This window comes from Theropithecus gelada, chromosome 18, assembly GCF_003255815.1.
Source record: "Theropithecus gelada isolate Dixy chromosome 18, Tgel_1.0, whole genome shotgun sequence".
Taxonomy (NCBI): domain Eukaryota; kingdom Metazoa; phylum Chordata; class Mammalia; order Primates; family Cercopithecidae; genus Theropithecus; species Theropithecus gelada.
This window is the reverse complement of record NC_037686.1, coordinates 51365202-51389033: the sequence shown is the minus strand read 5'-3', so window position 1 is coordinate 51389033 and position 23832 is coordinate 51365202. Positions and strand designations below refer to the sequence as shown.

Genomic DNA, 23832 nt, shown 5'->3' with positions numbered 1-23832 from the left:
GTTTCACATATGGGAACCTTAAAAAAATTCCGAAACCCTAGCTCTCAGGCCAGTGATCACAACACAAATCAAGAGATATGAGGCCCCTGTCATTGTATAGATGAAATTCAACACAGCATCATCTCATGTAGCTCCTATAACTCTGCGAGGCAGAGAATACTTATGTTCATTTTATAGACTTGGCAAACAATGGTTAGAGTAATTAAGCATAATTATTGAAAAAGAGAATGAAATACATGTTATATTTACTTCCCAGAAAGGTTTCCTAAGCTTTCAGAGGCCCTAGTATTCCATAAAGTATGAGAACTTACTAAAGTAAGTAAAAGTAGACTTCACTAAGTATGAGACTTTACTAAGCATGAGAACTTGGACTTTATCAGCATGAAACCTAGACTGGTAGATTTCAAATGTCACAACTCCTGGGTGCTGCTTCAGGTACCAGCAATATAATAATTAATAAATACCACTTTAGGAAGTCTACTGTTTCTATCAGTAATGGGCCAGGTTTAAAAAAGAAAGTTTACTGTTTGGTACCAGTCAACGGTTGCATTTGGGAGGGTGGCATTAGCAGCTACTTATTCCCACCCCAGCCCTGTTGGTATGAAGAGGCGCTGGGAAACAGAAGGCAAGCATCCAATACAGTGTATATCACATTCATAGGGCATTTATCAGAGGCCTATTTTACCACCTACAGCGGGCCTTGTAAAGCAGGGATGACTGGGAGTCCAAGTCTCCTTATTTATAATCCAGGGCCCTTTCCATTTGCAGTAAACTACAAATAGAAAACTAGTTACCTCCCCAGTATCTGCTGCTTCCTTTTTCCTTCTAATAGTTCCAGTTTTGTTTGGTGATCCATGTGGTTCCAGGAAAGCTGACTCAACCCAACTCTACTCCTGGCTTCAAGCCAGGCGAGTCAGCACATTCCATCTCCTTGGCACAGTGACAGGTTTAGAGTTAGGCATGTGACCGAAGCTAGTTAACCAGATGAACTCTCTGGGTTTTGCTGGGACAAGAATGAAGAGCCCAGAAACAGCCAGCAAACATCTTGGGCTATGTGGAAAGTCAGTCGTGGAAGGAAGCCAATGCCAAGAAAGGAAGAGCAAAGACAAAAACCAACCAACACCTTGAGAACAGGATTGTTCCTTGATTCTCTTGAAGCCAAACCAGCTCTAAGCTTTTCAGTTAGAAGGAGAAATGTATTCTCTTTATTAGGTCTATTTGAGTTGGGGTTTCTGGTACATGTAACTGACAGCATACCACTATACCATGTGTTCCTAATTCCCTATCCCACAACTAACAATAAAAAATAACATCTCAATTATAGTTTTAAGTTCCTCATGTTCACTTAAAAATACATCATAACCAAGCTGGTTATATAATGGAATGGTATACATCAAAACCACGTAAAATAGAGTGCATCAGGTCCTTTGTCCACTGCCCTTCCAAGTTCAACCAGCCTCTCTGCTTCCGGCGGGACAAATAATGGCCACTGGACCCCCAGGTAAGGAAGGAGGCCTGCAGTGCTGCCACAACCAGGCAGCTTCGATGGCATGTCCCTCCTGCCTCCCACCACTGCTGTAGACCAACTCTATCTGCAGCTGAGAAGAGAGGAGCTGAATGGAGAAGAAGGACTGTTTCCTAAGCCTCACCTGATGTGGGAAGTGCAAAGCCTCACCCAATGTCGGTAATTCAGGAAAAACTCATAAGGTTATAAGGTTGAGTTATACGTGGTTTTGATGTATACCATTTCAACATTCAAAAGCCTCACTGCAGCAAAAAAAAACTTAAACATTTGTCATACTTGCTTTACCTCATCTATACAGATATATAGGATTAAATATATGTTCATTTTTTTGGCTGCACTATTCCAATGCACATTATAGGAATCTTCTCCCTAAATACTTTAAAATGCATCTCCTTTTAAAAAAAAGGACATTCTCCTATAGCATCATTATCATATAATTACTTAATATGTCAAATATGTAGTTACACTCAGATTTTTCCAACTATCTCAAAAATGTCTCATGTAGCTGGCTTCTTCAACCACAACCCAACCAATATTCATGCGCTGCATTTGCTTTTTATGCGCTCTTTAGTCTCCACCTGGGAAAGCAAACAAGGCACTACACATTTACATTTTCCAAAAATACTTCACACCATTCACCTGGCCAAAAAGAGATATTTTCTTCTAAGTTTGGCTCCATGAACTCCTAAGAACCAAACCTACCTGGGGGGCTGAGAAGCTGAAGAACTTCAGTGTGCTCCATAGCCTGCAGGAAATCACTCAATTCTGTGACTGTGCAACCTTTTTCACCCATTAACTTCAGCAGACACAGGCTGGGGCTTCCTTCAGGCTCCAGCACCTTAAGAGAACACTGCTCCAGGTCTAGGCAACTGAAAGCAACAGAAAGAATTCAAGTCAACAGCTTTCTTCCACATGCTACACCTGCTATATATCTGGACCGCGGTGGTGCTGTACGGAATAAATCACAAGGGAGTGGGTGGGTGGTGACAAACTTTCACATAATGAATGCAAGTATCCTTTTCCTCCTCTTTCCTCATGGGGAATCCCTCTTTATTCCCTTCTCCCACTCAGCTCCCATGATTATTAAATCAGGAGAATGAGAAACCTAGAAACAGGATGTGAGAGAAATTGAGCCTTGATACTTAAAGGTTTTTTGCCTTTAATTTAGGAATGGGGAATAGGAAGGCCAGAAAAATTTCCTTACTCCTTCTTCAAAGATGGTGAAATACAAAGTGACCCCAAATGAAGCCCCAGTAGGCTACATTTTGCTGCCACCTGAGTGAAAGAAATATGCACTCATTCCATTAGGGAGCCAAAATATCTTAAATCATAGGCACATGCATGTATACAAATGGTGTTGGTAGTACTCTGAATTGAAAGGAAGAGAGGCTAATGTCTCAAAAATGACACTAAACAGAACAATCAATGTTACAAGGTTAGCAATGGAAAAACATTTAAAATATCCTTAATTACTAGTTTAAGTACAGTAGGGCATGCATATCAAATGAAATACTGTTAATTCAGTAAAAAAAACTGAGCCTGAGGTAAAGGCATAGGTCTTCAAGACATACTGAGAAATGAAGGAATTAACATAAACAACTGTATATTTTACACTATTTGCATTAACAAGATAGTATGTCTATGTGTATATTCATACAAAAAAAGGAAGATACAGAACAGTGTTTGCTATTACCAAGATCCTTTGTGTGTGTTCTTATACATGGAGAGTAAACTTTGGAAAGGTATCTAAGAAACTCATAGCCATGGTTGCCTCAGAGAGGGTAAGAGAGTAGAGCTCATGGCTGGATGATCTGCTTTTCACTACAACCCCTTTTGTACGGTTGATTTTTTATGTGTATTTATTTTTTGATAGTTTTTTTTTTTTTTTAATAGAGATGGTGTCTTGCTATGTTGCCTAGGCTTGTTTCAAACTCCTGGGCTCAAGCGATAATACCGCCTCTGCCTCCCAAAGTGCTGGAGCCACCGCTCCCGGCTCTTTTGATAATTTTTAAAAAGCATATTTAGAAAGAGAACCAGTACTATTGACATTCAAAGTACTTAGGCTGGGCATGGTGGCTCACACCTGTAATCCCAGCACTTTGGGAGGCCAAGGCAGGCGGATCTCATCAAGCCAGGAGTTTGAGATCAGCCTGGCCAACATGGTGAAATCCCGTCTCTACTAAAAATACAAAAGTTAGCTGGTGTCTGGTGGCGCACGCCTGTAGTCCCAGCTACTCAGGAGGCACAAGAATCGCTTGGACCCAGGAGGTGGAGATTGCAGTGAGCTGAGATCGTGCCACTGCACTCCAGCTTGGGCGACAGATCGAGACTCTCTTAAAAAAAAAGAAAAAAGAAACCAAAGTACTTCTAAGTACCTAGAAATATCCTACTGCAGGGACCATGGCCTGTGGGCCAAATGTGTTCAGCTACCTGATTTCCGTAAATAAAGTTTTATTGGAGCACAGCTACATTCATTCATTCGCATATTTACAAATGTCTATGGCAGCTCTCCTGATACAACAGCAGAGCTGAATACCTGGCTGCAAAGCCAAAAATATTTACCACTGGGTCCTCTATGGAAATAGTTTGCTAACCCTTCCTTTAAAGAGTGTCTTACTGTCCTTTTGTTAAAACTATTCTTTTAAAAATACCAGTATTGGCCGGGCGCGGTGGCTCAAGCCTGTAATCCCAGCACTTTGGGAGGCCGAGACGGGCGGATCACGAGGTCAGGAGATCGAGACCATCCTGGCTAACACGGTGAAACCCCGTCTCTACTAAAAAAAATACAAAAACTAGCCGGGCGAAGTGGCGGGTGCCTGTGGTCCCAGCTACTCGGGAGGCTGAGGCAGGAGAATGGCGTGAACCCGGGAGGCGGAGCTTGCAGTGAGCTGAGATCCGGCCACCGCACTCCAGCCTGGGCGACAGAGCCAGACTCAGTCTCAAAAAAAAAAAAAAAAAAAAATTCCAGTATTTAACATACATATACAATTTCCTTTTCCATGTTATCGTGTGCCGCAGTGGTATACGAGATTAGAAAGACAGGTTAAGATCAGATCATAGAAGGCCACAAAGAATGGAACAATGATATGAATTGTAATCATTTTATAGAAGGGGAAAATACAAGTATGAAACATGCAAGGGGAGACAAAAGAATAAAGTAAAAACCAAGCAATCAATGACACAAAAACTTTCCCAAAGAAACATAACCAACAACAGCCAACCAAAGTGTTTAGATAATCTGCGTGATATACTGTAGAATTCATACCTCATCCATCTTTCCAGATCCTGCTCCTTTTCCTGCCAATTTCAATTACAGTCCCATATTAACTCTAGCTTCTCTATAAGGTCCTCCTAGAGCACACCAGTCCACCAAACACACTTTATACACACAGTCTTTTAATTGCACTAATTTTATAGACAACTGTTTTTCTAAATGGCCAGTGAGTACATACTTTAGATATTCTGGGCCATAAAGTCTCTATCACACATTCTTCTTTGTTGTTGTTTGTTTTGTTTTACAATTCGTAAAACACAAAAACCAGTCTTAAATCATGGGTTATATGAAACAAGTAGCAGCCTGGATTTGGGCCTTAAGCAGTCTTGTGCAGACTTGTTTCATGTTTTATCTCACATAATTTAACCTCAGAACTGTGAGCTTTTCTTTATGCTCATGAAGAAAAGCTTCTTTATCCAACTAGATTATAGTAAACTCCTTGAAAACAGAAACCCCAGCATATTAAACATACGTGTGTGTATACACACACACACAGAGACATAAAATCCCTCAATACCTAAAATTCTGTCTTGTCCATATTAATTATGCACAAATGAAAGGTTACTGAATGAATTTCAATCATAACTGTCAAGGCTGAAAGCCTGAATAGATGCAAGGGGTGAAACATAATAGTGCAGGGGTGTGACAGAATCAAGGTTAGCAAGCTATTTTATTGCTTGAAATATTAATCCTCATTCATTTTGAGTAGTCTTTTTAAGATGCTACCATACCATTTATACTGTCATCCAAGATTTATAATTCAACGATGTTAATTATTTCATACGGAAAAAATGTATACGATCAAATTAATTTCATTAGTAATATTATCTACCTCATAGAGTTGTTAGAATTAAATAGCTAATCCATGTAAGAAGTGTTTAACACAGTGCTTGACAGGTAACAGACATTCAATAAAGGTTAGCTCTCACTATGCAATAAGAATATGGGGATATTAAAATAATATTAAAGCTAATTTCTTAACTATGCTTATTTCTGAAACAATTTTCGCTTTTCCTGAAAAATTTTTTTGAGTAACTATTATTTTGGTAACCTGAATATGTCCTCGAAGGCCTTCTGTGATCACAATCTTTACTAGGTATTCTTTTCTAAGCAATCTCGTTTAATTTTATTATATTCAATATGCCATTCTTGTTAAATGTGAATCATCATATCACAGGTCAACCAGTCCCAAATTCCGGACTGTAGACCAGTGGCAGCACAATCTGCAGTCCAAGGTAAAATGATACAAATAAGGACAACAAAGCTGTCTTTTATTCTAAAATTATCTTTTCTATTTTTAGGTGTTAAAAGTGTTCTTTCTTTTAAGAAACAATGCTGACTACGATGACAGAATACATAAAAAGTTGAAGCTGCCTGTTAGTGCCCTTATTTTGTGAAATTTTATTTTACTAGTTTCTGAAATGCCCAAGTGAAAGAACCTGTGTTAGAAACAATACAAGGATTACCAATTTTGTAAATAATTAGAATGAGATTTATAAAAATAAGGATGCTGTATGCTAAATATAATTTTTATGATTCAGAAGTTTACCAGGATCTGACAAATGAAATTAAGAAGCCATCTCATCAAATGCAACCAAGTGATGCTTTAATTAATGTCATAGTGATACAGAGACAATTAAAAACACTTGGCTTTCCTTCCCGCCAAAAGAACAAAGATCAAATTGAACTACAGGTGATTTATCTTCCATTACAAGAGGCACAGGAGAAAAAGAAGATTCTGTATCTCCTTTGGTTTTACTGATTTTCCACATGGGCACTGGCTTTCAGCTAAGACGATGCTTACACAGACCTAACTTTTCTTTCTTTCCTTTTTAAGTTACATTCCTGTAAGAGTGTGCTTTGAAGTAGTTTCTGAAAGTCCTAATTTAGAATTTTTGATTTAATTTAAAAACTGCTTTATTACTGAAACAAATGTACTTTGCTTTTTAAAAACACCTCTATTTTTAACTTTAAAAATATATAATCAAATAGAACGTATTATACACCCTTTAGGGGACAAACTATAATGCTGTTTTTAGGTTCTTCTGCTTCTCCTCTTGGTACATTTACTATTTGGAATCTTTATTCATTAATTTGATCTATTTAACAATCACCTAAAATAGGCTACCGTTTTTTCTAGGTGTTGAGGATACAGCAGGAAACAACAAAATTCTGCATCTTCCTGGATCTTTCATTCTAGAGAAGCACAGACATAAATTTAAATATACACAGAGATATCTCTTTGTGTATGTATCCAAGCAGCCAATGGTCATAAGTGTTTTGGAGGAAACTAAGATAACGCAAGTAGACAGGTAACACTGAGCAGATGTAGGGGGTAATTTTAAATATTATGATCAGACAAGAGCTCAGTGAGGTGAACAAGTCATGTGGTTACTTATGGAGACCATCTGAGCCTGAGTAAGCAGCAAGTACAAAGACTACTGTGTCCAAAGGAAGGCAAGAAGGCACATGTGACCAGAGTAGAGAGGGATGGAGATAAGAAGATATCAGGATGAAGACTGAACTGGTAGCTAATGGTGTTTTTACTCTGAGATGGAAAAGCAATAGGAGAGTTGGCATTTTTTTTTTTTTTTAAATGGGGTCTCTCTATGTTGCTCAGACTGGTTTTGAAGTCCTAGGCTTAAGTAATCCTCTCACCCTGGCCTCCCAAAGTGCTGGGATTACAGGTGTGAGGTTACCACGCCTGGCCACAATAGGAGAGTTTTGAGCAAAGGAGGAATAAGACTTGATATGATGTTTTAAAAGAATCATTCTTACTGCTATATTGATAACAGACTGGGGTGGGAGCAAAGTGAAAGAAGGAGAAGTTAAATGGCTACTGGAATAATCTAGTTGAGAGACAACGTGGCTTGGTCCAGTGTGCCAGCAGTGGAGGTTGGATTCTACATACATATAGTGAAGGTACAGCAGGCAGGATGTACTGACAAAAATGATTTGTGTGTAAAAGTGGAGTCAGAAATGACTTTGAAGTTTTTGGCCTGAACAACCAGAGGGTACGAAAACTATGAAAGAAAGAGGTTTATAAGGAAAGACAGGTTAAATTTTGGACATGTTACATTTAAGATGTCTCTTAGTCATTCAAGAGAAGATGGCAAACAAGTGTTTACATACATGAATCTAGGAGTTCAAAGCAGAGAAACGGGCTGGAAATAGAAATCAGGAGTAATCAACCCAAATAAATGTAAAGCCATGGGACTGAAGGATAAGACCAAGAGGGCGAGAAGGAAACCTTTTTTAATTTATTTGTTTTAGAGACAAGGTCTTACTCTGTCAACCATGCTGAAGGCTGACAATACCTAAATCAATACCTAAAATTCTGTCTTGTCCATACTAATTATTCATAAATGAATGATTACTGAATGAATTTCAATCATAATTGTTGAGGCTCACTGCAGCCTCGAACTCCTGGGCTCAAGCAATCCCACCTCAGCCTGCAGGGTAGCTGGGACTATAGGTGGGTGCCACTATGCCTAGCTAATTTTTTATTTTTTGTAGAAACAGGGTCTCAGTATGTTTCCCAGGCTGGGAGGAAACCTTTTGTTAGAGCCTTTTATATGTTCTCATTCCTATAATAAACTGCATGAGAGCAGGATTTCTGCAGCTAACAGTGCACCTTCTACTTAGCAGGTATGCAATGACTGTTTTTCCTTGGTCCAGGTTCCATAGCCTCATTTCTAAGCTCCCTACTTAACAGAATTTTAGGCAGCATGTGATGCCTCCTGTAAGGTCTGCCATCCTTAGGGCTCAGATGTTCCATGCCACCAAAGAATTTATATAGCTTGGGCAAGACCCTCAGAGTCTGTGCCTATCCACACTAACAGCAAAGGGTGTCCAGGTCAGTCTTGAATGGAATTAGGGCTGAGTTAGACTATAGTGCATTCCCAAATGTACATGGCTGTGGGGAACTAAGCTATAAACAAGGATTTACTGTGAGTCATCAGCAATGAAAACATTTACAATTATTCCTAATCTCTTGTAGACAGTTTGAACGGGCTCTTTTCTTGTGGTTTACTTATTTGTATTATTCAATTTTCACCCAGTTTGAGGAAAGATGTAAAGTGTCAGAAAAAAAAGTGAAGAGAAGAAAAAGAAACAGAATGGGCAACATTTCGAGATTTTAGGGCTGCAGACCCAGTGACTGAAGAAAGCACTTCACAGCCTCGTGGGACTTGTCATCCACGTGGACTAGACGCTCACACTGTAATTCCTGTCTCTGGCACCAGGGAAAAAATACCTTTAGGACCTTCTAGTATCACAGATCCTCTCCCATCAGTATGAAATCACTTTACAGTAACTTTTTTGTCTTAAATAGAGTAAGCATCCTCAGCTGACCTTGCTTCACTGTCCAGCCCCCAAGTTCCCAGTGCTGCTTTTTGAAAAAAGTCAGTTTAATTCTTCTGATTTCAATAACGATGAGCTTAACATTCCCAAATTCTCCAACACTTCTCACTGCAACCAACCTTCTCAAAACTAACCTTTACCATCCTGAAAGACAGGTGAAATTTATCTGCCTCTCGTCAGACTTCCCACCCCAAATTCTCAGATTCCACAACTGCATGCCCTTTGTGCTTGCCACCTCTTGTTAGGCAACGGTCCCCTTCTCTGTGTGACTCCACAGAAAAGTGGCCGCAAATCTTTCCTTTAGTTCCCCCAAACAAAGCTAAGACCATTCTGTAGCCTTCAGCAAAAACTGACTGAAGGCAGGCAAAGAAAACACAACACCCAACATCAAGTATCCACTGCTTTTGGATTCCAGCAGCCACGCTTCTGCCCTGGCAGGGCCTTGCTGACTTTCTTCTCCCTCCTTCATGGCCATGTAGGAGTCCTCCACACCCAGCTTTCTTCAGGAAGCCCAGAACCTTCCCTAACTAGAGTACTCTTAACACTGTAATACTCTGGAGATCTGCCCCCAAAGACAATTTTTTACATTATGGTAAGTCCACAAATTCAGAAATTTATGGACCTAGCATAACAGTATTTTGGACTTTTTTTTTTTTTTTGCGTATCCAAAAGCCCAACATGTTTTTCCCAGAACAGAAAAAAAATATGCCACCTCTCTGTTAGGTCTTGCTAGTTATTCCCTCCTTACATCATTACTCCTTTGCACAAGCAATAATCCCAAATCACTATTACCCTTTGCCTCAATCCCAAACTCTGAAACAGAGTTGACAGGAAGATTTAAGAAAATAATGTGGCCAGGCAGGGTAGCTCACGCCTGTAATCCCAGAACTTTGGAAGACTAAGGCAGATGGATCACCTGAGGTGATCACCAGCCTGGCTAACACAGCAAAATCCCCTCTCTACTAAAAATATAAAACAATTAGCGGGCCATGGTGGCGCGTGCTTGTAATCCCAGCTATTCGGGAGGCTGAGGCAGAAGAATTGCTTGAACCTGGGAGGCAGAGGTTGCAGTGAGCCAAGATCACACCATTGCACTCCAGCCTGGGCGACAGAGCAAGACTCCATCTTGGGGGGAAAAAAAAAGATAATGCAAAAATAAGACGAACAAAGAAGAATGAAACAGCAGCAGCAGCATGTAAATATTTAGTACATTTTATGGTACATACCATGTCCTCAATAAATGACAAAAATCCACTATCATTCATATCCAACACAGCATTTAATGTCATTGTAAAGGTCCCCAAATAACAGTCCATTACTGGATAACCCCTTATGATTAGGAATTTAATATTTGTTAGTTTTTTATCTTCTAAAATTTCTAGCAAATAGTAAGCACTTAATACCATTTTGAATAAATGACTTCCCTTTCATCAAGTATTTACTAACTTCTACACATAACAGAATATTAAGAGACGGTTTCTGTTCTTAAGGCATTTATACAGATGTGTACAAATAATCATACTATAAGACAAATCATAGTCATTTGAGAAGTTTAAAAAACTGCTAAGGGGTTCAAAGGCAGGCCAAAATTACAACAATGGTATAAAGTAATGGTTCTAAGTGGGGTCTGGGAACCCCTAGTGTAGTTCCTGAGACCCTTTCGCGCGGTCCACAAGGTCAAAAAGATGTTTCATAATAATATTAAGATTTTATTTAGCTTTTTCATTCATTCTTTCAGGAGTGGACACTGCAGTTTCCAGTGTCCTGTGACCTGTAATAGTGCAAAAGACTGAATGCAGAAGCACATAAACGAATCCAGCTCTGTGATTAAGCCAAGACATTAAAGAGAGCTTCAAAACGAAAACCAATGCCACTTCTCTAATTGACTTTTTTGTTTTGGAAAATTTGTTTTTCCACGAAAGTGCTATTTCTGCTACCATGTAATGGGTTATTCTTTTTAAATAATATTTTTAAAATGTCTTAGCTTTAATTTCAATGGCGGTAAATATCAGTATATATTACATGTATGTATTATCTCTAACCCACATAAGAGCTCTCTGGGGTCCGTAATAATTCTTAAGAGGGTAAAGGAGTCTCGAGACCAAAACTTCAGGAACCCTAATACAGCCATTCCAAACCTAATAAGGAAAATAGTTTTAATTCGAGTTTCACGTTCATGGTGAAGTCAAGAAGGGAACGTGGTAACCTGGTTTGATGGAGGAAGATGATGAGCTCGGCGTCAGTCTTTTCCAATACCCTGCAAAATGTTCATGAATTCCTGCACCCCACCCTCTGCATTCATCACCTCGCCTGCGCTTCTTCTAGCCTTCCTTAGGTCTCCCAGGGCAGTGTCCACATCCCTTTCTTTTGCATTTTAAGTCCTCTGGATGACTGCCCCATCCCAGGGGTCTCCTGACAGCTTTCCTTCTCTCACTATCCTACGGAGTCAACCTCGACTTCTCCCTCTCACCCAGGGGCGGGGGTGGGAACAGGGAGCTAGGCAGCCGCTGGGCCACTTTTGCCTCCTCCCTCCGGAGCCCCGGGCTCCGCTCTCAAATCCCAGACGTTCCGCGGCGCTGCTGGGTTCCGCTCCGTCTCAATGACCGAAGTCCTCCCCACCTCCGCTCACTCACGCCGGCGGCCCCTGCCGCGCTCAGCCCCGCCGACGACGCCCCCACTTCCCCACGGGAGCCCACCTCGCTCGGCCCGCTCGCCCGGCCTGCCGCGGCCCCGAGCTCACCTGAGGCGGAGGCGCCCGCGACTCCCCGCCAGCTCCGCCAGCCTCCTCCAGCCCCGGCCCTCGGGCGCCTGGTCCAGGTGCTCGCTGAGCCTCCGCAGCAGCGGCTCCCGCAGGCGGTTGAGGGTCGCGCCGGCCGGAGGGGCGAGCAGCGGCCCCGTGAGGGCAGCCGAGGGCGGCAGGGCCTGCAGCGGGTCCCCCAACAGCGACATGGCCCGCGCCGGCGACCCCGGACTGCCGGGGCTCCTGCCCGCGCCGTCACGGGCCTCGGCCCGGGGGCACCTTCCGCTCGCCTCCGAGCCGCGGAGGCAGGGGCGGAAGCACAAATCTGGCAGCGCAGCACGGCCCTCGGACGAGGAAGCTCCGCTCCCCGCCCCAACCAGACAGGTTTGTCGGGGGGAGCTGGGCCTACCGGCCACGCCAGCCACGCAGAGGGGCGGGGCACCCGGGGGGCGAGGCACGGAGCCTCGAGGGGCGGGACCTTGGGCCTCGAGGGGCGGGGCGGGGTCGCCTACTGCGGGCGGGCGTGCGGCTGTGCGCCTTCCTTGCCCACCCCTGAGGCCCCGGGCTGGCAGTGGCGCGCGCTTCAAACCCGGGAGGTGGGGAGGCCCTACAGAGCAGGAAAGGACGGGTTGGGTGCAGCTGGAGGAGGAAGCGGTGGAGGAACTACGCCCCGGCAGCTCCTCTACGGCGAGGAAGCCTGCGGCGTCTGGGCTTCCCGAGACCGTGGGAGGAGGCCTGCGTACTCACGCCAGAGAGCTGGGCATGCGGTTCTCCGTCGCCGGCTCCCGCCCGCAGTCTCCGGTGGGCGCTCTCCCCTGACTCAGGAACTTGCATGTGCCCAGCGACACACCAGAATCCTGCAATGGGCAACCTCAGCGGACGCTTCCCCGTTTTAGGGTTAGATATGTATGGCATTGCTAGAGGGAAGTAGTGCTAGAGATCCGGATACTTGAGTTGGAATTGGCCAAAATTTTTGACTAGACTTTTAAAAAATTACTACTTTGCAAACTGAGCTGTGGCATATTTAAGGCTAATCAGATCTGGGAAATGATTGTATTTAGCAGGAATCATCTGGTTTCCTGGGTCAGACTGCCGCCCGCAATCTTCCTCGTCAAAGCAGACAACCCTGTAGAGGATGCCCTTCCCTGGAATGATCCGGAATGGATGACACCTGAGCTCTCTCTGCCAATCTTAGCAACATCCAAGGCCATTATCCCTTTGAAAACTATGGCTTCGTTTGGGACAAAAAAGGAAGTAACTTACGAAATGTGACCAGATAGTTCCCTACACAAGGCTTCCTGGCCCAGTTTCTGTTGCCATTAGCTTTTCATCACCCAAGGCAGCAGGATTTTCTGATCAATAATTTGGATACCTATATTCTTATACATGTTGGCGAGGTAGGTGCGCCATACAGTCTCCACCTCTTTCTAGCAGAAGCAGTCCTTAAACTTCACTCTAGCATAAGTTCAGAATTCAGACTGCAGTGCAATGGCTAAGAGCATGACTTTTGGACCCGGAAAGATCTGCTGGATTCAAGGGTTAGAAGCTTGAATTAGTTACTTAATTTCTCTGCCGAATCTATTAACACAGGACTGAAAATAGTTTATATAGAGTTGTTGCCTGTGTGAAGCACTTAACTCGGTAACTGGCACATCGTAGATAATAAATGCTATTACCCTTACACATACATACTCAGTTTGACTTGGCAAGCCTTTCCCAACCACTTCAGGTGCCTTCCCGTTTTGTCCTCAATCATTGAACAAATATTTTCTGAGGATCTATTACCTGCATCTGCCAATTATGCCAATCAAATCTAGTCTTCACTGGAATCCTGCCTTTTAATTTAAATTCAACAAAGGTCTTCTAAATTTAGACTTAGAAAAGTCTGCCGTGTACAAAGTGTTGCTTATGCAACCTCCCATATGTGCATATGAGTTAAATGGGTGCCAGTGTTATTTACTCTTATCCAATATAGCTCAGCTGGGCACTGTTTTGACCTCGAGTTGTACCCTCCTCCCCCTGCTTCCCAAGTGACTGCCTCACTCGTTTTACCCTACTCCCAACCTTTTTTTCCACCTAGCAATTTTATAACCTATCCAGTCACTCTACACGCCACCCTCCATCCTCTACCCAAACTGACATTTCATTTTTTGACTGGTCTTTTTCTTCCCTCAACCAAATGTTAATATTTCTATGACATAATTTTACTCCTGTGGTTCTCTTACAGGCATAATGGTGTAGTAGAATGTGACCTTTAAAGTTAGTCCTGAGTTGGGGACTTGATGCTGCTGCCACTTACTAGTGGTGGACGTTAGGTGAGCTGCTTAACCTCTCTGAGGTTCAGTTTCCACACCTGTAAAAAGTGGAAAATAATAGTACCTAACAGTATTACATAGTGTCAGGGAGAAGTATGTGCATTGTATATTAGTACTCTTAAAGTTGCTACATCAATTTTGGGAACAACATAAGTAATTCAGCTTCCTTTTCTATATTAATCATTACGTTTATATGAAGATAGGAAAAAAATTGGGGCTAAAGATCTGGCTTTTAAATATCCCTTAAAAGTTCATGCATGTCTATAGATAATAGCCTTGGGAGTTCTTCCTCATTAGTTCAAAGTGAAATAGATCTTTGTAAATCCAGACAATTGGCAGGAAGCTTGTGGTTTCAATATATGGAACTCCACTGATGTAATCTTCAAAGCACTCATAAATCTGGAAACTGACTCATAGGATTTTTTTCCTTTATACAATTTAACTATAGATGGTACTCCAAGTAAAAAAAAAAAAAATGCCAGAATGATATATTATTTCACAGTTGGACAGAGTTTAAAAGACTTAGTGCAGGAGAAAACCTGCTGGTCCTTGAATCTGTATACAATGGAGGGAAAGGAAGCAGGAGTTATGTGGCTTAAATGGCATTCATGGCCAGGCACGGTGGCTCACGCCTGTAATCCCAACACTTTGGGAGGCCGAGGCGGGCGGACAACGAGGTCAGGAGTTCGGGACCAGCGTGGCCAACATGGTGAAACCCGTCTCTACTATACACACAAAAAAATTAGCTGGGTGTGGTCGCGGGCACCTGTAATCCCAGCTACTTGGGAGGCTGAGGCAGGAGAATCGCTTGAACCCGGGAGGCAGAGGTTGCAGTGAGCTGAGATCGTGCCACTGTAGTCCAGCATGGGCGACAGGGCGAGACTGTCTAAAAAAAAAAAAAAAAAAAGTCGTTCATTGTCTCCCATCCCTTATTCCATGCTCAGCCCGCTTTGTGACCTCTCTGACTCAGTCTTTGTAGAGGCCACTCAGGTGACCCACAGACACAGGCTCAGCATATCCCTTGCAGCCCATTCTTGCCACCATCTTCCAAAGGATTAGGGAAATTTTCTCATTTCGATTTCAACTTTGTAATAGTAGCTAAGCGTCATACTAGTATTCCACACCCTTCCTTCATGATGAATCATCCAGACCTAAATATTTGATCCTGACCATGGGAAGTCTACACCTACTTGTCTAAATTTATTCATTCACTCAATCATTCCATCATGAACACATACTCATGGGGCACCAGACTCTGAATCAAATACAAACTGTTAAAGAATAGTTTTCATTTGATTAATTTATTTATTTTGAGATGGAGTTATGCTCTTGTTGCCCAGGCCGGAGTGCAATGGCGCGATCTCGGCTCACTGAAACCCTCCGCCTCCCAGGTTCAAGTGATACTCCTGCCTCAGCCTCCTGAGTAGCTGAGATTACAGGTGCACACCACCATGCCCAGCTAATATTTTGTATTTTTAGTAGAGATGAGGTTTCACCATGTTGCCCAGGCTGCTCTTGAACTCCTGACCTCAGGTGATTCACCCACGTCGGCCCTCCCAAAGTGCTGGGATTACAGGCATGAGCCACCGTGCCCAGCCTTAAGAGTAGTTTCTAAAAGAAAGTTTAAATCATGATACAACAAATATGCGATGAATACATATCAGAGATTTTAACTCATTAACTAACAAGGGAATCAGAAAGGTGTTACAATTACTTCAGAGGAGAACCCAAAGACCAGATAAATATGTCAGCCTATTGAAATGAAGTTGCTTCCTACATGCAAAACTGGCTGCTTCCACAGTGGAGGGGGGAATGCAATTGAACCTCCACCTGACAGAATTTATTTAATTGTAAACAAGATTCACTTGCATCACTATCAGTTTTCTGCAAGTTCGCTTTGACCTCAGAGTTGTAAAATAGCCTAGTCACGAGACAAAGACGAAGACAACCCAGGCAGATGAACTAGGCGGGATTCCCACACCACAGTTCAGTCTTCACCAGTTTTCCCTTAGAGTTTGCAGAATACAATGTTGACCAAACCCGATATCTGCTTAAGACAAGGAATGGTAGGAGTGAGTGCTCTTTTCATAGCAAAGAAGTATACAAATCCAGGGGAGAGCCCTTTGGTCCATGTGGAAAGATGAGAGGGATGGCTTGGGAAACAGGGTAGAAAGAATATCATACTGTAGGCCAGCCGCAGTGGCTCACACCTGTAATACCAGCACTTTGGGAGGCCAAGGAGGGTGGATCACGAGGTTAGGAGATCAAGACCAGCCTGGCCAAGATGGTGAAACCCTGTCTCTACTAAAAGTACAAAAATTAGCCGAGCATAGTGGCAGGCGGCTGTAATCCCAGCTACTCGGGAGACCGAGGCAGAGAATTGCTTGAACCCGGGAGGTGGAGGTTGCAGTGAGCTGAGGTCGTGCCACTGCACTCCAGCCTGGGCAACAGAGCGAGACTCTGTCTCAAAAAAAATAAAAAAATAAAAATAAAAAATACCATACTATAAAAGCACAGAGCCGGAAAATATCACAGCAAGGTTGGAGAACTGCAGTTGCTCCAGGAGAGCTGGGGATACTGATAGAAAAAGGACAGAGACCAAAATATAAAAGGCCGTGAAGACCGGATTATGTCATGCCAAAATCCTGAGATTTTATTCTGTATAAATGTACCTACCACAGAGCCATCTATGCCCCACTGGTGTTATACAAGATGCTTTTAAGTTATACATGGATGAACATTTTTCTCTTAGTAGTTGTACATTAATACAGAAAAGAAAAACAGCTGCCAATCAAAATTGCTATTTCAACTAATAGTATTGATTAGGACTATATCAAATTTACTTGTAAAAATTTGATTTTGTTTAAGGAAGTATATTAAATGCCCAAGAGTACAGGTGGTATGTGGATATGTCAAAACCCCTAAAGCTGCTAAATGTTTACAGTTCGAGAAACACTGCTTTAAGTGGTGGAGAGTAATTGAAATATTTCCAGCAGGATAGTGATTTCAGTTTTGGGGTTTTGAAACATCTCTTGGGCAGCAGTGTGGGGAGGGGAAAGAGTGGAAGTCCAAGAAGTATTCTAATAATGTAGATGGGAAACAAAGGCCTCCACCAAGAGCCACAACACTGGGCATGGAAAGGAGGGGCAAACTGAACACATATTTGGGATTATTTTTTACTAGTCTGTGGTCGTGTCCAGTTGCATGAATCACTATACTTTAAAGAATGTTTAAACTTTTTTTTTTTTTTTGAGACAGAGTTTTACTCTTGTTGCCCAGGCTGGAGTGCAGTGGCACGATCTCAGCTCACTGCAATCTCTGCCTCCCGGGTTCAAGCAATTCTCCTGCCTCAGCCTCATGAGTAGCTGGGATTACAGTCGTGTGCCACCACGCCCGGCTAATTTTTGTATTTTTAGTAGAGACAGGGTTTCACCATGTTGGTCAGGCTGGTCTTGAACTCCTGACCTCAGGTGATCCACCTGCCTCAGCCAACTTTCAAATGTGTTATTCTACATTCTACTTGGTTTAGTCAGAAGGAAATGAAACAAACATTTCTGGTATATGGAATATAGTAAATGTGCAGTAGAGAGGGCAATGGTATTAGATTTAGCCTTGTTGTTAAATGAGTAAGTGTGAAAGGTAGAGATGACAAATTATTCCCAAGAGAAGATTCATGTAACTGTATCATCAGCAGGTTCTCTGTGATACACTAGCATTAAATAAAGGATAATTTAAATAACTGAACGTTTCATGTAAGTGGACTTCTTCAGAAAAGTCTTCCTATAGTCAGAGTTTAGGGCTGGATCTTGAAGGAAGGGATTCCTCAAGTGGAGGAAATGAGAAGGGGCAAAGGTGCAGGAGGTGGATTTTAATAGGTGGCATTCAAGGGGATGGGAGACACATTGTCTTGGAAAGAAAAGTGGCTAATAACAGGAAAGGAGAGTTGTGAGAAGCTGTGGTTGAATAAGGGCTTAGAATGCTAGGAGGAATGAATAGGGTTTGAAGGGCCAGGTGTGGTGGCTCATGCCTGTAATCCCAGCAATTTGAGAGTCCGAGGTGGACGAATAACTTGAGGCCAGGAGTTTGAGACCAGCCTGGCCAACATGGTGAAGCCCCATCTCTACTAAAAATACAAAAAATTAGCCAGGCGTGGTGGTACATGCTTGTAATCCCAGCTACTTGGGAGGCTGAGGCAGGAGAATCGCTCGAACCTAGGAAGCGGAGGTTGCAGTGACCCAGATTGTGCCATTACACTCCAGCCTGGGTGACAAGGGTGAAACTCTGTCTCAAAATAATAATAATAGGGTTTGAAGGTCCAGGAATATATGAACAATGGTTGCAAGAGTATCCAGTTGCTCTAGAGCAAAATTCCCCAAGTTATGTCCTAGGGAACACCAGTTCCTTGAAACACATTATTAATGCATTACTTACAAAAATAGCTCCGTGGCAAAACTAATTTGGTAAACCCTGTGTTAAAGTTTTTCAGGTTTCTTTTCTGTATGTCTCAGAGGCTTTAAGAAACTGCAACATGTTGTGGCTTCACCAGTATATAGAGTGTCTCCAAACTTCTTTACTTACTGGGCCTGTTTTTGCTAAGTGTGTCCCAGAACTAGTGTTCTATGGATTTTCCTGTAGAAGGTGCTATCTTAGAATGTACCTAGTAGAGCTCAAAACTCACAGGTGCTGCCACTTCTCTCAGCTCAATCAACTCTCCAGGCGGCACTGACTCCCTTCTGCTCTTCCTGTCCCCCTGACCTACCCCAGCTGATGCCCCAAACCACTATCGTTCCTTTACATCCAGGAATGGTTGTAGAACTTCAGACACATTTTTTAAAAATGGTAAAGCAACAAGAAAAAGGTAAGAGGTTGATCAATTATTTGAGACAACAGCAGTTTTCACTATTGCTCAGACTGGTTGGCAACTTTTTCTTTTTTTTTCCTCCCAAAGTTCACTTTGGGATTTCTGTATTTGATACATGTTTATCCATGTATACGTTTTTACAGATTTGTATACACTGAGGTGTGGGATTGAAGAACCTTTACAGGGAGACTGCATGTATTTCTCTCTCTCTGTACCCATCCCTGTCTCTGCATAAAGCATCCCACCTGACTCCTACATTGAAACAGAAGTTGTAGATTCTGAAGAAACTGTCCAATTTGCAGAAAGGGCAATCGTGCATTGCAAAAGGTGGTTGACATCTTAGAGCAGACACCGCTTGGGTAGGAAGGGTATATTATCATGTAGGAAAGCATCCTTGCAGTTAATTTTCAGGTAGAAATGTTGGGGCCTGATAGAAAAGGATAGTTTGGCAATGCTTTATGAGATGGAAGACATTTATATGTGCTTGTTCCTATGGATATAGACAGCTTCTCCTTTCTTTTCAAGAGAAGCTATCTGAGCATTAGTATTACAACAGGAATAACACCAGGCATTATTACAAAAATGGCATCGTGATAGGAAAAGTGTTGAATCAGGCCTAATTTATTACCTACAAAGCAAATCATTAAGAAACTCTGATACTTAAATTATCACAGGGGACACATTTCAACTATGGGTGGAAACTTCAATTGGGATTTTATTTCAAATGGAAAATGGGATTTTCAACAGGTTAATAACTACATTAATCCACAGAATAGTTTTTTGAATGTGGGATAATAACAAATGCATTGGACTATCGTATAATTTATGAAGAAATTCATTCAATAATATTTACCAACTACCAATCAGTATACTCTTAGGTTTTTTTTTGTGTGTGAGACGGAGTCTTGCTCTGTTGCCCGGGCTGGAGTGCAGTGGCGTAATCTCGGTGCACTGCAACCTCCGCCTCCCGGGTTCAAGCAATTCTCCTGCCTCAGCCTCCTGAGAGTAGCTGGGACTACAGGTGTGCACCACTACGCCCAGCTAATTTTTGTATTTTTAGTAGAGACGGGGTTTCACCATGTTGGATGGTCTCAGTTCCTTGACCTCATAATTCCCCGCCTTGGCCTCCTGAAGTGCTGGGAGTACAGGCATTAGCCACCACACCTGGCCACTCTTAGGTTTTAAGAGGAATGCTGGCCATATTAGTGCTCCTTCCTCTGCCTTGGCTGCACCTAAGAGTTACATGAGGGAAAAAGAATTCCTCAAAAAGCTAAACATAGAATTACCATTTGATCCAACAATGCCACTGCTAGGTACATACCCCAAAGAATTGAAAATTCTTTTAAAAATTATAGTATATCCATACAATGGAATGATATTCAGCCGTAAAAAATGACATTCTTTTTTCTTTTTTTAAAAATAAGTGTCTGTTTGTTTGTTGTTTTTATTTTTTGTTTTGTTTTTGTTTTGAGACAGGGTCTCATGCTGTCTCCCAGGCTGGAGTGCAGTGGCACCACCTCGACTGACTGCACCCTCTGCCTCCCGGGTTCAAGCAATTGTCGTGCCTCAGCCTCTGGAGTAGCTGGAATTACAGACGTGCACCGCCACACCCAGATGATTTTTGTACGTTTTAGTAGAGATGGGGTTTCGCCATGTTGGCCAGGCTGGTCTCAAACTCGTGGCCTCAGGTGATCAGCCCACCTCTGCCTCCCAAAGTGCTGGGATTACAGGCGTGAACCACTGCACCCGGCCTCTTTTTTAATTTTTGGAGATAGGGTCTCCCTTTGTTGCCCAGGCTAGTCTCGAACCCCTCCTGTGCTCAAACCATCCTCCCACGTCGGTCTCCCAACGGCGTATGATTCCTCCCACACCTGGGATGACAGGCATGAGCCACTATGTCTGGCCCATAAAAAAGGAATGCTATTCTGACACATGCTCAGCATGGATAAACCTAGAAAGTATTGTGCTAAGTGAAATAAGACACAAAAGGACAAATATTGTACAACTTTGCTTATAGGAGATACTTCGCATGGTCAAATTCATAGAGACAGGAAGTAGAAAAGTGATTGCCAGGGGCTAGCGGGAGAAGGGAATGGGGAGATATTGTTTAGTGTGAACAGAGTTTCTGTTTGAGACGATGAAGCAGTTCTGGGAATGGCTGTGCACACTGTGAACGGACTTAAGGCCACTGATTTGCACACTCAAAAATAGTTCAAAGGTAAATTTTGTGTTATGTATAGTTTACCACACACACAAAAAGAATCATACTGATAGCTTGGCTGCAGCCCCCAGAGACAGTGATTTTAATTGGTCTGGGTGGGGCACAGGCAACAGTGGTTTTAAAAGTTCCTGAGATGAGTCTGACGTGCAGCCAGGCCTGAAAAGGGATGGACAATCTCCAGGGCAGCTGGCTCAGCCTTGACTGCATATTAAAATCATTTGGGGAGTTTAAAAATGTACCGAGATCTGTGGCTACAGATCTGTGCTAAAGTAAAAAAATAATTCATTGTACACTTAAAAATAACTAAAGGCATAATTGGAATGTTTGTAATACAAAGACATGAGAAATGCATGAGGTGATGGACACCCCATGTCCCCCAATGTGATTATTATATATTGTCTGCCTATATCCAAATAGCTCCTGTGTCCCATAAATATAGATACCTGCTAGGTACCCATAAAAATAAACAATTAAAAAAATACACTCATGTCTGGGTCTTATGCCCAAGATTCTTACTTAATTGGCTTGGGGGTGCTGCCTGGTCATTGAGATTCTTTGTGATTCCTCAGCTGATTCTAAAATGTGGGTAAGGCTCACAATCATTGCTCTCGAGAAAGCCCAGGATCATTTCACCTTTGGAGAGAAAGTACTTAACATATGTCATTGAAGAAATCAGAGTCATGGGGCTGGAGGGTGCTGCCGGTAACAGTCAAGGGGCCAAATTTTCTATATATTGCCATGTATGTATATACAGTCAGAATGTGAAAAATGGGAGAAGCAAAGACCAGTAGAGGGCCCAGGAGAAAGGGAGTAAAGATCCATCTATTAGGCTCAGTCCTAAGGGAGAAAGGCTCTTTATTCTTCCAGGCCTCCAGCTCCTACCAGCTGCTGCTGCTTTTTTTTTTTTTTTTTTTTCTGAAACTGGAGTTTTCCTCTGTCACCCAGGCTGGAGTGCAGAGGCACGATCTTGCCTCACAACAACCTCCACCTCCTGGGTTCAAGCAATTCTCCTGCCCAGCTGCTGGGACTATAGGCACATGCCACCACGCCCAGCTAATTTTTGTATTTTTAGTAGAGATGGGGTTTCACTATATTGGTCAGGCCGGTCTCAAACTCCTGACCTCAGTTGATCCAGCCATCTCAGCCTCTCAAAGTGCTGGGATTACAGGCGCGAGCCACTGCGCCTGGCCTTCCTACCGATTTCTAACATAAGCACTGCTCCCCTGCTCCCCTACTCCATCCCCAAACCCCATTTGAACCCCTCTCCCTGCCCAGAAACAGTTCAGAGCTGACCTTTCCAGCCAGAGTTATAAAAAGCTGGGGCTGTTGAGAGTGTCCCAGTGAAGGGACCATAGGCTGGTGCATGAAAAATAAGCCCGTTTACCTTTAAAGGACCAGTGAGGTGGTAGACATATACCATCCCCTGATGAATTCTGACCGGCTTCAGCTTTCTCTCTCTCTCTCTCTTTTTTTTTTTGTCTTTTGTCACTCTTATCTGCCTTGCTATTTGTATGTCTGTTCTTCTGTATAGATGCTTTCTTAGTCTGCTTATTAGGTTGCATTACCTTGGAATCAAAGCCAACTAGATGAGGGGTGGGGTGGGGATTTAGACATGCAGCTGAAAGGCAATGAGGGATCAGGGTGGCACCTAGAAGACAGGAAGTGTGGAGACAGTTGATGAAGCCAGCTCTGCTCTGGGCCTTGGAGTAACGGTGGTTCCTCGTTAGTCTAACCCATTCCATCAAGGTAGAAGTCTATTATAAAGATTTCAGCGGATAACTCATCCAATAGTAAAAAGAGCACACTTTCCAGCAATGTCTTCTGTGTACCATGCCCCTCTTTCATTTGCATATGTCCTTGGGAACCAAGCAGACATTGACAAGGAGACTTGGGCTTCCAGATCCTAACTCCATTCAGATACAGCTGTCAAAGGGCACAAAACGTAAACAGAACTCATGTTTTCTAGAAGCCTAATATGATCTAGTTGAGGAGATAAATTATACACGCAAAAAAGTGACAAGCAAGGTTTTGGACATTAGGACTTCTGTATTGTTGATGTATGTAGTTCAGTAGTTTTCCAGAGACGTTTGTCAAAGGACCTATGGATGAGCAAAAAGCAAAGAGAAATAATTTTCTAGGATTAGGAATAACAGAGAGTTAAAGGAATCTTTGTGAAGACTGATTATGAAGGCATGATTCTTTCTACATAATACATTGTGTACTTTATTATTATTAGCTTAAATATGACAGCCATGATCATTCCTGGTTAATATCGACATTACCCTTTGCAGGTATGCACACTCGGGTAGAAAGGTGATTAAATACTGTATTACACGCCTCCAAGGATAACCTGTTCTCAGTCTTCTGGGATTTGTGATAGAGGGAGTTTAGCAGACTCTTCACAAAGTGTTAGGTGCCAAGAATTGCTTGAAAGCTCCTGATCACTAGGCTGTTCATTCGGAGTGTGGGAGTTCTTGGGTGTGGTACACTGTAGACACATTTAATCAGAGGGCAGTGTGGCCTACATGTTCTCT

At 42.7% G+C, this 23832-nt stretch overlaps 2 protein-coding genes across 3 annotated transcripts in view; one reads left to right on the top strand and one right to left on the bottom strand.

Annotated features, from left to right (window-relative positions):
- The window catches only part of MALT1 (MALT1 paracaspase), an 80702-nt gene extending 68340 nt beyond the window's left edge, over positions 1 to 12362 (bottom strand). For both annotated transcript variants that reach the window (XM_025365564.1, XM_025365563.1), the window contains exons 1-2: positions 11902 to 12362; positions 2228 to 2394 (exon numbers count right to left, since the gene is read on the bottom strand). In XM_025365564.1, the coding sequence (XP_025221349.1) occupies positions 2228 to 2394; positions 11902 to 12110 (376 nt within the window). In that variant the 5' untranslated portion in view covers positions 12111 to 12362. The remainder of the gene's footprint in view (positions 1 to 2227; positions 2395 to 11901) is intronic.
- On the top strand, positions 11887 to 13730 carry LOC112611600. The gene is made up of 2 exons (XM_025365565.1): positions 11887 to 12285; positions 12963 to 13730. The coding sequence occupies exons 1-2, from the start codon at positions 12109 to 12111 to the stop codon at positions 13053 to 13055; spliced, it is 270 nt and encodes an 89-aa protein (XP_025221350.1). The 5' UTR covers positions 11887 to 12108; the 3' UTR covers positions 13056 to 13730.
- The last annotated feature ends 10102 nt before the right edge of the window (positions 13731 to 23832 follow it).